This window comes from Corvus cornix, chromosome 6 (genome assembly GCF_000738735.6).
Source record: "Corvus cornix cornix isolate S_Up_H32 chromosome 6, ASM73873v5, whole genome shotgun sequence".
NCBI classification, from domain to species: domain Eukaryota; kingdom Metazoa; phylum Chordata; class Aves; order Passeriformes; family Corvidae; genus Corvus; species Corvus cornix.
Window position 1 is genome coordinate 36,382,505 of NC_046336.1, and position 15,164 is coordinate 36,397,668.

General features: G+C 45.2%; 1 protein-coding gene across 1 annotated transcript in view; it reads right to left on the minus strand.

The window, feature by feature from the left end:
- Positions 1 to 14,355, minus strand: part of IPMK (inositol polyphosphate multikinase) — a 42,750-nt gene extending 28,395 nt beyond the window's left edge. Inside the window, exons 1-2 of the mRNA XM_039553559.1 lie at positions 14,115 to 14,355; positions 9,867 to 9,952 (exon numbers count right to left, since the gene is read on the minus strand). Coding sequence (XP_039409493.1) covers positions 9,867 to 9,952; positions 14,115 to 14,340 — 312 coding nt within the window. The 5' untranslated portion in view covers positions 14,341 to 14,355. The remainder of the gene's footprint in view (positions 1 to 9,866; positions 9,953 to 14,114) is intronic.
- Between the last annotated feature and the right edge of the window lie 809 nt (positions 14,356 to 15,164).

Below are 15,164 nucleotides of genomic sequence, written 5' to 3' on the forward strand. Positions count from 1 at the left end.
TCAAGTACTACTCTCTTGCAGAAGTACAGTACAACCAGTTTTCTCATCTATCTTCTATATATGGAACTACTGTGCCAAAAGGCAGCTCTGTTACTGCAATGCACTATGTGGTGCAACATGAATACTGCTTGGGATTTTGAGGGAAGACACAGACCTTGTCAGAACCCACCACCACATCCAGGCTCAAAGACCCAAAAGTGAGTGGGCGAAGCCAGAAGCCAGAGGGTTTTAACACAAACTCTCTGCCCCAAGAGTAATTTTTTTAAGCAGCTCCAACTATTCAAGCTTAAATTATCACTGAAATTAATGAAAGTGGAATGGTAGAACAATACAACAAAAGGGAAGTCTATTATGGCTGTCCCACTTTCTGAGAACATTCAGCCTTACTCTTTTTTTTTTTTTTTTTCTTCCCAGAAAGCAATCTGGTCCCAGCTGAATATTTGCACAGAGGAGAAGGAGAGAATAAGAGTTGGGAGGAATCCTGAAGCAATGACACTTAAATAAGCAGAATTTAATTTTACATTTTAAAGAGATAGAAATGGGAACCAAGTCCTGACAGACATATGTTGGCTTGTTTTTCCTAGGACTGCAAGAGGCAGCCCACAGAAAGACTGTACTGCAGCAACTACCATGCTGGTACAGACTGATGGCAGGTTCAGTCACTCAGAGACAGCACTACCACAGTCCCACACACATTTCCATGCCCTCTCCTGCAGCAGTGACAGCGTACAGCTGGCCCCACAGCCTCCTGAGCACCTTAAGCTGGCTCACTGCCCATGTGCCAAGCCAAGGCACTCCATTTTAACTGCCATTTATAGAATCGCAGAATCACTGGATGTTAAGGGTTGGAAGGAACCTTAAAGATCATCTAGTCCCAAACCCCTGGCCATAGGCAGGGACACCTTTCACTAGATCAGGTTGCTCAAGGCCTTGTCCAACCCGTTCTTGAACACTGTCAGGTTTGGGAAACCTACAACCTCCCTGGGCAACCTGTTCCGGTATCGCACCACCCTGACAGTAAAGGACTTTTTCCTAATATCCAGCCTAAATTTGCCCTCTTTCAATTTGTACCAATTACTCCTTGTCCTGTCATTCCAGTTCCTGATGCAGGGTCCCTGTCTGGTTACCTGGAGCCCCCTTGAGATACTGGAAGGTGCTGTGAGGTCTCCATACAACCTTGTCTTCTCCAGGCTGAACAGCCCCAGCTCTCTCAACATGTCCTCAGAAGGGAGGTGATCCAGTCCCCTCAGGAACTTCATGGCCTTCTCTGGACCTGCTTCAGCAGTTCCATGTCCTTCTCATGTTGGGGACATCAGAACTGTGTGCAGTGCTCCAGGTGGGGTCTCACAAGAGCAGAGTAGAGGGGGAGAATCCCCTCCCTCAACCTGCTGGCCATGCTCCTTTGGATGCAGCCCAGGATTCCATTGGCTTTCTGGGCTGGGAGCCCTCACTGACAGCTCATGGTGAGCTTTTTAACAACCATCACCCCCAAGTCCTTCTCCCAAGGCTGCTCTCAATCCCTTCTCCATCCAAGCTGTCAGTGTGTCTGGGATTGCCCTGACCCAGGTGCAGGACCCTGCACTTCTCTCTGTTGAGCTCCATGAAGTTTCCATTGGCCCACTTCTCAAGCCTGTCAAGGTTCCCCAGGATGGCACCCCTTCCCTCCAGCGCATCATCAGCAACAATATTCTCATATTACAAGCCTGTTTGGGTTTTTTTTAATCTGGAAACTAGAATTCTTTTTGGAGACTGAATTTATTTTGTTTTCCTTTCAAGTAGGCAACCTACACGTTCCTCAATCTCATTCTGGCAGCTCACCAACCATATCTTACTTTTAAATGAACTTATAATGAACAAAGTATTTTCTGTGTAACATCAACATGTATTAGTAAGTTGATCCATATTCTGAAACATTCGTAACAGAAGTCTAAACAGTATTTGATCCAGTCTGAAAAAGCACTTGCATGACCTTCCAGCAGAGCAGGAGCACTGTGCTGTGTCTTAATTCAATTTAACATACTATGCACTTTGCAACTATGCATTTTCACTTTATTTTTAACCAGATCTACTCTTGGTAAGGAATATTCCTCAAAATCAGGTTGCTAAGAGAACTGGATTTTCTTCCTGCTTATTTGTATGTCATAGACTGTAGACTACTCAGTCTGTTACCAACTCCACCCAGTAGTTCCGCAACTGCATCAAATTGCAACAATGGCCTTTTACTGTCTCCCTTTTTAAAACGTTTCTTAGATTTATTAAAGTAGGTTGTATTTTATTCTGTGACACACAATCTTCAAAGAGCATGGGAAAGAGATGCTCACCAGACCCTTCTAGGTTAACTTTCTGCTGTGTGGTGTGTTTCTTCCAAACTTGTTTTTGCTGCAGAGTGCAAGAACCACAAAAATCTGCCATATTTTCCTAAGTCTTACTGTCTAGTCATTTAATAGTGAAGTACAAAAAAACATATTTATAGAACAGTAATAGGAACTCAGCAGATTCTTACAGCTACACCTTATCCTTCATCTCTCTTAGACAACTCATGTGAGAAAAGATCTGAATACCAGCTGCCAGTATTTCACAACTTTGTCAAAAAGCCATTTTCTTCTCATTAGTTAAGAATTACTGTGTGTCCTTCTTTTTATTAAATATGCCCAGGCCTCATGGTTTAGAGGCAATTTCACATGCTGGTTTGCTCATTTCCCCAGCAAAACAGGATGCCTTCTAGACAGTTCCTCAGCAGGAGGAATGATGCCGAGGGCAGGAATGAACTGCATCAGAACATGTTTCCTATGTTTCCCAATAGGTAATTTGTACACTTCAATACCAGTATCTCTGCTGTCCAATGCAGCAGATCCAGATGTACACAGCCAAAGATCCTTTTGAGCTACAGCTCCAAATGCAGTAGTAAAGAAAGGCATGGGCAAGGCATTGCATCTCCAAAATAAGATGTTAAGAAAACCATGCATCCTATATTTTTGTCCATACAAGACTGAAAATTGAAACCTTAGCTGGAGACGTGATCACAGGATAAGGATATTTTAGTATGCAACAGCAGCACAATGGCCATCATCCGCTCTTTTTTCAGCCGAGGATAATCATCTAAATCAAGAGTATAAAAGCACTTAACTGAGCTTACAAAATAGGATAACTGATCCTGAAACAAGACATACTTTGCCTCCCCAATCCCTTTCCTTTCCTGTCAGTAGCAGAGAATAGTCTATGGAACACAGGCTGCCTTATCATGATTTGTGCTACATAGGCTGAAAGAGAGCTGAGCCTTGTAAGTCAGTTCTTGCAACTCTGTGCCTATTCAGGCCAAAACCCATCTTTCAGACTGTTGGCTTGATTTTATGCCATGGAGAGGGGGAGAAGCCACCACAAGTCTTCTGCGATGCCTGAAGCTACTGAAATACTAATTAAAATTAGACACTGGAGAAAAGAAGCAAGCATTGAGCAGGAATGAAAAGACACACCCCAGGAGCTGCAGCAGGTTATTGAGAACAAAATAAATAAAACAGTAAGGAGAAGATTACTGCTAATGCTCCAAACGGGCACAATTCCTGAACATTTCTCCTCTGTAACCACAGAAGCACAAGGAACTGTGGCTTCAGAAATCTTAACACAACTGGTTTTCACTAACACATTATCCTCTGGTTACAAGTTCAAAGACTGACGGTTAAAAAAGAGACAGCAATAGTTGCACAAACAATATTCATTCTGCCTTATATCAGACTGTAAAATGAGCTAGTGAGCTCTTTAGGGAAAGCAAAATAAAGACAGGGCATTGCCCCTATGGAAGCTGCATTTCAATGCATCCAGGGAAACTGCAGAACAATTGTATAGGCAACCACAAAACCATTCCTTCCTAGCTTTCAAGTGCCTGACTCTCACCTAACCATTGTAAATCTCTTTTACACGTCATAGCTATTTGTGTCTCTTATATCCTGGCTTTGTTTTTAGGACACATAAGAAGAGTGAAAAACATTTTCTGCTATCTCCTGTGGTAACAGCTTCCTTGCATTCAGATTTGATGTCAGCAGGACTCAAACCCTGAACTCGGACTACTGCTACAGCAGTTAACAGTGCCATCACTAACTGGGCGAAGGTGGAAGATTTGTTAACTGAAGAGGCAGGTGATTAGCTGAATTATCTTTTCACAATGCTGTGTGGGGTCAATCAGCTCCCTTGGTTCACAAGCACTGGCCAAAGGTAGGAGGTTACCAGAGCTGAGCTGGAACTGGAAGAACCCTGTCCACCTTTTCATTCCAGCTCCCCAAAATCAGCCTTGCACCTGGGACAGGACTATCTGAGAATCTGGGTAGGACTTGTATTACAATAGCCTTGGAAACCTTATACCATTGCAGCTATGATTATCTGGAGCCATGACATGGCAACACCACTAGAACCAGCTGTGACAACTCTGATGTACATCAAACAGAGGAAAAAAAGAAAAAAGAAAAAAGAAAAAAGAAAAAAGAAAAAAGAAAAAAGAAAAAAGAAAAAAGAAAAAAGAAAAAAGAAAAAAGAAAAAAGAAAAAAGAAAAAAGAAAAAAGAAAAAAGAAAAAAGAAAAAAGAAAAAGAAAAAAAAAGGTACCCACTGAAGCTGTCCATGCTGCAGGAGCTTTCTCAGGACAGTTTTTGGCAGGCAGCATGAGGAGGGAAGGTGTACTACATATCCCCAAGTGTCACACAGTCACTGCAGGAAAACTGAAGGGCAATTCAAATGAAAGTTTACAGGAACATTTATTGATCTGTTAAGCATAAAATCCCAGTTTATTAGCTGCTACATTAGCAAACTTCAAACTTCAGTAGGCCATGCTCAGAACAGTTACACAGAGTAACAGGTTTACAATTGCACTGAGTGAATGCCAAGATCAGAAGTGAAAGTAGTCATTTCAAAACAGTTCAGCAACCTTCTCTTGTTCTACTGAACATTAGGAAACACTCCATCTCTTCATGCTTCACACACAGCCTGTAGGAAACCACAGTCGCAAAGATAACAACAACTGTAAATTCTCTCTTCCTCAGTTTTCATAGAATCACAGACTAGTTTGGGTTGGAAAGGACCTTAAAGACCATCTTGTTCCATCCCCGTGGGGATGGACACCTTCCACTATCCCAGGTTGCTCTAAGTCCTGTCCAGCCTGGCCTTGAATACTTCCAGGGATGGGGCAGCCACAGCTTCTCTGGGCAACCTGTGCCAGGGCCTCAGCACCCGCACAGTGGAAGAATTTCCTCCCAATATCTCATCTAACCCGGCCCTCTGTCAGTGGAAAGCCATTCCCCCTTGTCCTGTCCCTCAAGGCCCTTGTCCAAAGTCCCTCTCCAGGCTCTCTTGGAGCCCCTTTAGGAACTGGAAGGGGATGCAAGCTCTCCCAAGAGCCTTCTCTTCTCCAGGCTGAACAATCCCAATTCTCCCAGCTGAGGTGCAGAGGTGCTCCAGCCCTCTCATCATCCTGGAGGCCTCCTCTGGACTCACTCAAAGAGGTCAATGTCCTTCCTCACCTGAGCCAGGCAGAGTCCCTTCCTTGGAGCCCAATCTCTCTCCTTTAGTGCCCACAAAAGCAGCCACCCTATTTAATGCCTGACATTCCAGCATTCTCCCTCTCTACAGGACAACAGTTTCTGCAATGCTGCATTCTTGACATGACAAACTAAGGAAAGCCCTATGCTGGAGAGCTCTGAAATGCGAAGACAGAGCTATGCTAGCACAGAGTGCTCTGGGGTACAGCCTGGAATGGCTGAGACAGGAGCTCCACATACAGCTAAGCAGCAGGTTACCTCATACAGTGCCTGCACTAACCTTTTCAAAGGACTCTATTCTCACATTTTTCAACTCAGCTGGCACAACAGATCACAGTAGGAGGGCTGATAGGCTTCCTCCTTCTCTCAACACTGCTGAACTAAATCAGACCATTTCAGCACGGATAAATGAGCCCTGGCATAAAGCAGGCTGAAGCCAAATCCCAAAACACACTGAGGAGCAGGCTACTTCTGTGGATTCCTTAGCATGCTTGCATAGGCAACCTACCATAATCTCACACTGCCTTTTACCAATTTAGAGTCTTTAATTGAGAAGACTACATTTTCAAACAATACTATTTCCCTGTTCCCACATCACTGTATACTGCTCCCTTCCAAAACCCCTTTAAAAATAGTCCTTTGGAGTACCTCCACCTACATGTTCTCACAGAGCCTTGCCATTACACAGAAACAACTGATCAGCGGTATAGATAGCCCTTAAATAAACACAACCCTTATACTTCAATTAGTTTCATCCTCTTGCTGCTCACACCTATTGAAAACAAAGTATTTTGTAGCTATTCAAGGTTAAAAAAACCTCGTATTTTTTTCACACAAATAAGGGCACCAAAATAACTACTAAAACATTCCATGGTTATGCAGGCAATGTTTGTAAGGAGTTCATGTCCTCAGGTACAGAAAGTGAGTTTGCAGGAACCAAATTTAGAACTTACTATTTTGATTTGATAATTACTCAGATTTACAGAACTCAGTAGCAAGTGGACATTACAGGTAGAAAGTCACATTCCAATGAGAAGCTAAGCAGTGCACAGTAAGCTATTAACAACCAGTACAAACAGCTCATTGTTCTACTATGTTTTATCATAGAAGGTACTCATGATAATCTTGTCATGCTGTGTTTTTCCCCTCCCTTGTAACACATAGCAAGCCCCTTCCCTAGCAGTAGAGAATGAGACATAGTGCTGTAGTAGATAAAAGTTTGGTTTACTTGGTGAAATAATCTCTTACAAAAGAAGACCTGTATTTTTTCTCAACTGCTAAGCTGAAAACATAGTATGAGGAAAACAGCCCAAGTAGGAATTACTTCAGCAGTTTTCCAGATTTGACAAAGACCTGTGAAATTCTTCCAAATTTCAGCTGCCAATCACTTCTGAGCAGGTTGTGGATCACTTATTAATATTTTGCAGTACATGTCTTGCTCAAGTTTCCATTCCAAAACAAAAGCCCATTTTGTTTGGGCTCTACTGGTAAGTAGCTACCTTCATGCTCAACAAAAAATAAGCCATCAATAAACAGCAAGGGAAAAAACATTTGGTGATTTACTGACACAGACTTTTACCTCTGTCAAGTTCACACATCAAGCTGCAAGCAAATCCAGCAGTTACAGAAGACTTTCTTGGTCCAAACAGATGATAATATCTACCTGGTATCACATTAAATATATTAGAGTTATAGTCAAACTTGTCTCTTAATGCCTCATTATCTTCTATCACGACACATTCCCTGCAGCCTTCAGCTCACAAGCACTAGGACCGGACACTGAAATACCACTTCCTGGTTCTTGGAAGACACTTCTGCTTCAGCTCTGCAATAGCTGCTCTCCAGCTGACTCATGCAGCTGAAACTGAGACACGCTCATCTTCTTGCTACCATTAACTACACAGCTTCTCAGTTACTTCACATGAGGAGATGTGCTGTTCCAGAAGGAAAGATAACCCCCTTGTTTCTTACCCAGGTACTGAGGCACTAATTTTCATTCATGCTAGCATAAGGTAGGATGCAAAGGGAGCAGTAACTCACCTACCTACAGACAAAACAGTTCTAAGCACATATGAAAAAACAGGAGCAGAAATTTAAAAAGGAAAAAAAAAAAAGAGTCACAATTAATCCACATATACTAATGGACAACCTTCAGCTTTGATCTTACCAACCAACCTGCTGTTTTGCCCTGACAAAGTGAGAGCTTGGGACTCATCAGTCTTATTTCACTTGTTTCATTTCTGTACTGCTTCTCACCATCTCCTGTACCTGGCCACCTTTCAAACAACTCTCTGTCTTAAGGAGTGGTAAAATTCTCCTTCCCTCAATCTCTGGAGGCTCATCAGCCTTCTCCAAGGTGATGTCTCTTTGATTATAGCCCACAAGATGGGTTGAACTCAGTCACCAGAGCAGGGCAGCCTTGCTGTTGTTCCCACTGCTTGTCAGCTTAGTCACCTAATCTGCCAGAAGACTATCAAGACAAGGAAGTTCTGCCATCTTTTAAATTGTCAAATCAGTTCATAAATGTCCAAAAAGCACCATCATGGTGCAAGGTAAATGGCAGGAATGGGAAGAAAGGCATTTCCCTTTTGGCAGCAATGAGCTACTGGATCAGCACAAACTGCATGTGAATCTGTACTTTACCCAGAACCTCCCAACCCAGAGCAATCATCATCCTATAACAACAATATGTAGTGCTTAGATGTCTATAGCCCACATCAGACAGTTCTTGCCTGAGAGCAAACATGATAGCAGTTAATAATTGAAAAGCAACAAATCCCCAAGACCTTTCTCCTGTACTTTCACCTACACAACACACACGTATTTGCTCTCCTTCCCTTCTCCCACTAAAAGGCCTTCTAGTCCGCACACAACTAATCATGCCTATACCTTTCCCTTTCTCTGTTATTTTTCAAGAATTGCCCAACCCGCTTCCAAGACAGCTTATAACCAAAAAACTTCAGTGTTGGAAGCAACCCAGCAAGGCCTTAGAAGACAGAATAGAAGCTTACTTTGCAAGTTATTAGCATTGAGACCTGACTTCTTCACAGCACGGTAACAAGCACACTAACAGAGACACACCTTTCTCAAAGACTTTGCCCAGGGTCTTGCTCACGGCTTGTCACATGTGTCTAAGCTTAAACAGGCAAAATTATAAAGTCTCTGATGTGGAGAGTTCATGTCCAAGCAGTGCTTGAACTTACCCCTCTTGCCTGCTGGCTTTAGGCAGGGACAGCATGTTACTGTCTCTGCCTCAGGATTTTACAGCACAGCAAGCAGCATGGTGCCCAAAGGAGTCTGTTCAAGCTTTCTCCTTCTACTCAAGTTACCACTTAGGCTGGACAGCATATTTCTTAACCTCATCTCAATGAGAGTCACAGAGAAACTCAGAAAAGTATTTACATTTAACTGGCTCCTAGTAACTGAAGACCTGCTGTTTTGTCCCATCATGAGAATTATCAAATAATGCTAGTATGCAAACACACGGTTCACTTAAAGCACCTTGCTTAGTTTGTGTATGTGAGACATTTCCACAAAATCCACAAGGTCTTTTGGTAACTTAAATAAATACCCTTTCAGGGAAAAAGAAAACAACCGACCAAAATCCAAGCCAAACACCACAAGTGTCTCAAGACTCCTCTTACACCGAGCGTGAAGATTTCTATAGTTCTTCATACCTAATAAGCCACGGAAAGGCATGGCATATCAATCTGACATAGGAAAACCACATGACAGACTATCACAGGCAGGTAGGACAGTACAGAAACTGTACAGAAACTCTAGAAACTGTTTACACGAAAACAACAGCTTTCTTGGTCTGTGCTGTTAAAGTTACTGATAAAGCAAACTGAAGATGAGCAGTAGGAAAAATACAACTGAAGTTAAAACAACTGGAGAGTTTTGATTTTTATTGACTTCTTTAAAGGAGCTGAGTTTTAATACAGTGAACAGAGCAATACTTCTAGCAGTAAACCAGACTAGGCAGAAGCATAAAACATGCTAAATTTAGATGTAAGCAATTTTGAGGCTCGGCTACATGAGAAATTTGGGATCAAACATACAACCCCTTAAACACAGATGCGAGATAAGGCTTTTCAATAAAATCTTAGATGCTGCGAAAGTTTGCTGTCCCATGAACAAGCTTAAATCCTGTGAGTGAAGTAGGTCTGGCATGGGGACTGACATGCAAAGAGCAGAAAGTTCTAGAGAGCACACAGATACCATGGCAGGGTATCCAGGTTGTACTTTCCCAACTGCAACGATAAGGATGTTCTTCTACAGGAAGCACACCCATCATTTCACCTGGAGTAAGCCAGCCTCCTCCACACTGTGGGACCCTCACCTTGTTGTAGAACTCTTGCTCCCTGGGACCACGAGGTGGTGGCTGCAACTGCTTCAGGACTGTCCCATCTGGATGCTGCAGTATACCTAGAAGAGACGCATTTCCTTCAGGGCTTAGTTTTAAGAGGCACAGCTTTCCTTTTGCCTTCTTTTTCCCCAGAAATAGTGATTTCACCATCAAGGACAGCCTATTGAAAAGATGTACTGCTTCCATGGCACACACAGCAGAGACAAAATTGTCAGCTCCTACACATAACCCTTAGCAGAGGTTTGCTTGCACTCCTCTTATTTCTAGCCATTGAATGATTTCCTGGGTGTAGTTCTGCCCAAGGCCCACACAGTAACGAGATTTGACACTAAAAGTTCCACTCCCAAAAACCCCATAAGTAACTAAAAAAGATTACACAGACACTCCCTTTTTAAATAATTCATAAATTGTTTTCCAACAATGCCAAGACGTTAAAGGAGTACCACATTCAATGCACTACTAGAACAGAAATAAATGTCCTGTGGATGGACATCTATACTAGTGGCACAGAAAGAGTATGTGTTTATTACAAGAAGTAGCACCCCTACAGCACTCCAAGCTATCAGATGCTACTATTTGTATCACCCATAATTACAGAACAGAATTTTATCTCAGCCAGACAACACCTTCATTGAGCCTGCACAAAAAAACCCTGCAAAATACCCTCATGAAACAGCCTTAATGACTCTCCAGTCACCAGTATTTCTGAATACCTGCAGAAGAAATGCAACTGAGTATCTGAGGATATTCAAGAGATGGATGTAGGCAAGAATGGAGAAAAGTAACTGCATTCCTCTGAAATGTGTACTGTGATGCAAGTACAGATCCAGTGCAAGGGAAAACCATAAACCCACTTCTGGAAAAGAAATTTTCTCCTAGGATTAATTTCTAGCTTTTCAGACAGTAATTTATTTTGCTTAGAAGGGTAACAAAAACGTCAACCGTATCCAAAATAGGTTCTATTTTCAACTTACCACGTGAGAAAACAGAAAAATGAGCCAGGAGCTTTGCATCCCAAAGAGAGTTTGCAGTTGTAACAGCAATTGTGTTTTTCACCTCTTAAAAACAATCATCTATGAATGGGCTCTGTTGTGCAGTCTTAGAAACTAAACAAAATCTTTAGAGACCAAGACATTTACTTTAAAACAACCACCAGACTTAGAATAGTTGTCTCAATAGGTGGCTATGCCAAAGATTTGCTTTTAAAATTTGTGTAAAACAGCTCTGAAGTCATGTTTCTTGCTAAAGTTGGATTTTATATACTTTCCAAAACTAGAAAAATATTGCCACACAACATATGCAGCTACCACATCTTCAAGACATGGCAGCTTGTGTTCCCCCTCCCTGTATCCTTTTGCACGTGCTGAAAACCACTCTGCAAAGTGCACCAAGTACTTGAATGGCACATGTTCTATATGTGAATTATTAACAATCACAACATAAAAATAGGGTTTATAACACATGCTCCTCAAAAATCTGTATTTTGGCTTTGATAAGCAGACAATCTACAAGGCAGAAAGACCAGGCAAAGATTCCTGGAAACAGAATCCATACACTATTGGGTTGATATATATTACTTGAAGAGTTTAATATAAACTGACATCCAAAGTTCCCTCATTCTTTGCATTCTTGACAGACTAGAGCACCTAGTGCACTACTCTGTCACTGAGTCTGGGGTAGGCCTGAAAACCAGAGTCATATTTCAACACTCACCACAAAGATGTAAACTCCATAACCTTCCCTCTGATCTACAACAAGAAGCAGAGATACCATCACCTGTAGATCATACTAACATATGGATGTTGGTCATGGGTTTCTTGTAGGCTTCCTGGGGTTTTTCAGCACAGACAGGGAAGAGTACTGTTTCAATATATGAAAAAGCAACATAACATTTGTGAAGAATCAACAGAACTATGTTGAAAATAAAACCCTGAAATATCTCACAAACATTTCTCTCTGGCTGTGGATGCAAAGCTTGCTACCATTCTGAAATGAGCAAGCAAGTCACTCTGAAGAAGAATGGCCCCTTTAGCTACAGAATCCCACTAATGGCTTAGGGACCCCAAGCACTTTGCAGGTACAGGCACCAAACCATAGCCAGGTGCAGGAGGCTCTATAAGGTGGCATATCCCACCAGCTTCTGACTATCTCTACCTGTCTACGAAATTAAGACACAACCCAAAGTCATTGCTTACTACACATGATTTACCTGGGGGAAGCACTACTGCACACAGCATTCAACAAAAGGGCAGTCACAATGCACAGAAGCCTAACGTCTACATGTGCATGCAGAGAGCCTGTAAGATGCCTTTCTTTGCAAGGCAGTAACAGTCACAGGGAGCAAAAGGAAAAAGGAAGGTTATTCAGGAGGAGGGAACCCTATGGCAAAGAAATTTTACAGTGTATTTTTACTAAAAAAAAAAAAAGAAGTTAAAAATACTTTGGATACCTCCAAGTCCTCTGTCTGTTTGTATGTGGGAACAGAAGGGCAAATCAAGTTACAAAAATGAGAGCTGTGAGTACCAGAGCAGCTTTGGTCTTCACCATAAAACAGTTTCCAAGATGAGCTCATCAACCATGGTGGTACCTCTGCAGAAATGTCTTGGTCTTGCCCATGAGATGCAGTGGAGCTAACTTTACCTAACCCATTGGAGTGGCACCCAAAATATAGATGATCACGTGTGCTGTTTGATCTAACTGAAGTAAGACTGATGTGCCAAAGGTGAAGCTCTCCCTGAAGTGAGCCTTTTTTTGCCTGATCCCACTTCATGCTACGATATATGAACAAGGAACACATACACCTTCAAGGATCCAGTGCACCTCCATCTACATTTTATTGCACCATCTGCAGCTGGAACAAGGGAAAAGAATTACTTTTCTGTGGAGATTATCAGCAGCAAGATATGCCACAGACACAGGCTGTAGATAAGACAAACGTACAGCGCCCTTAGTGCTGTAATTCCACTCACTGATGACTAAAAAGGTTCTGAAGTTCAGCCTTTGGCAGGGGCACAGAGAAGAATGACTTTTCTGTCGAGATTATCTGCAGCAAGGCACACCATGGATGCAAGCTGTAGATAAGACAAACTCACAGTGCCATTAGTGCTGTAATTTCACTCACTGATGGCTGACAGGGTTCTGTAATTCAGCCCTTGGCCTAGTCAGCAGGGGCAGTTCCTACTGCCAGGGTTCAAAGGCAATATGCCAGCAGGTACTCATTATAGCTACACTCAGAGGGCACACTGCAAGTTGAATGGATGTGTACCTTCCACCTGGCTGAGAGACAGGCCCCAAATGCCATATCCTGGTAAGGCGAGAAATGCAATTTGGCAACGCTAACTCGGCTGCTTGCTTTGGCACTGACCACTGCCTATGTTAAAAAGCCCCTTCATCAGAAGGGCCAACACCTTACTCCTCTACATGGAATTAGAATAGAAATTTAGAGCTGGTGGAGGCATACTTAAAAACACTGTATCCTCATGTATCTGTATCATTAGAGCACTCACTAGCCATTGGTTCAGATTTACCATCAAATAAACAAGAAAATAACTATAGCTTGATAATAATTTGCTGAAGTTTCTGGTGGCCATAGTTTCAGGTGGTCCCGTTAGATAAATCACGTGTTTGACATATGTTCTGAGAGAACCAGCATGCTGTTACCTGAATTCCCACTTTTAAAAAGGTGCCTGACAAAGTGAAGCTGAACGGCAGAAGTCCTTCGATTTAAAGGTGCCTGATAACTATCGCGTCTTGACAGGCTAATGACATTTAGGAAAAGCACCAAAAGAATGAAATTTGGCAGCGGTGACACCGCCCCAACCACGGCCTGTGCGCAGTGGGGAGCTCGACCGGCTCCCCCTCCGGCCTTCCCAGGGAGGCCCCGGTCCCTCGGCACTGCCCCAGGCCCCAGCACCGACCTTCCGCGCTGCTGTGGCACCTCCGGCGGACAGGTACGGGCAGAGCCCCGGTAGCGGGAGCTCGGGAACGGCGGCGGCGAGTCCTGTCCTCGCCCCCCGGCGCCGCTCCTGCCTGCACCGACCCCCGCCCCGCCAGCCACGGAGCTGCCCCTTCGTCGGCGGGGCGAGGGAAATCGAAGCCAAATCCGCCCCGTCACAGCCGGTCTGGGAGAATTCAGATGAATGGAGGCCGGGGTGGGAGGAACCCCCTCACGGGTGACCCGGCCAGGCCCGCCGCCCCCTACCCGCGCCCGTCGCCGCTCACCGCCTTTATCCTTGCCGTACATGTGCCCGGCCACTTGGTGCGACAGCGGCACGCACCCGTTCAGCGCTCGCCGCCGGCCGCCTCCCGCCGCCGCGGGGCCCGGGGAGGCGCCGAGCACCGGCTGGGCCGCGGCCTCGGCCTCCTCCGTCTCGCCGCGCCCGCCGCCCGCGCAGCACCCACGCCCGCCCTCGGGGCGCCCCGCCGGCCGCGGGGGCTCTGTGGCCATGTCCCGGTGGTGGGGGGCTGGCGGCGGCGGGCGGGGGTCGGCCGCGCTCTGGAGGCGGCTGCGGCCGGGCCTCAGCGGGCCCTGCGAACCAAGGCGCGGGCGGCGATGGCCCGCGACTCCATCACCCCGCACCGCTCCGCGCCACCCGCCCACCCGCGCTGGGGCAGCGACCGCCACCGCCCCGCCCCGCCCCAGGCGCGGCTCCGCCTCCGCCGCCCGGCCTGGCTCGGCCCGGCCCGCGGTGGGACCGCCGCTGTGGTGACGGTGACGGTGGTGGTGGCGGCGGCGCCGGCGCCGGCACTGAGTGGGGCGCGGCCCCGAGAGAAGGCCTGGACGGGTAGCGCCGGTTCAGCGGACGCTGGAGGAGGCAGCAGGGCCCGGCGCAACCGCGGAACCGGCCCCGAGCCGCAGAGCGGCCGGGGACCCCAACCCGCGGGCACCCCCGGCCGGGCTGCCAGCCCTCGCTCCCCCGCGAGAGCCGGCAGACCTGTGCGGTGGCGGGCAGGGGTCGTTCCCTTCCGCTAGTTCTCGGTAACCTGAAATACCCCCGAATCCTTTTCATTTTTAAATAAATCTACTGTCACGCCGAGGTTTGTTCAATTTCTCTCCAGTAGATCGGAGTGACTGCAAGCGAGATCCAACCGAAGTATGTGAAGAGTATACACTTTTACAGTTGTTAGGGAGCCCTTAAAGCAGCCTGAACCAGAACTTTGCCACTCTCTGTACGTGCTGGTCTTGCATGAGAGATGAGTGTACCTGGCCCGACACCAGATTAAATTGATAACGGATTAATCTCTAAATTGAATTTTACCTCTCCATGGACA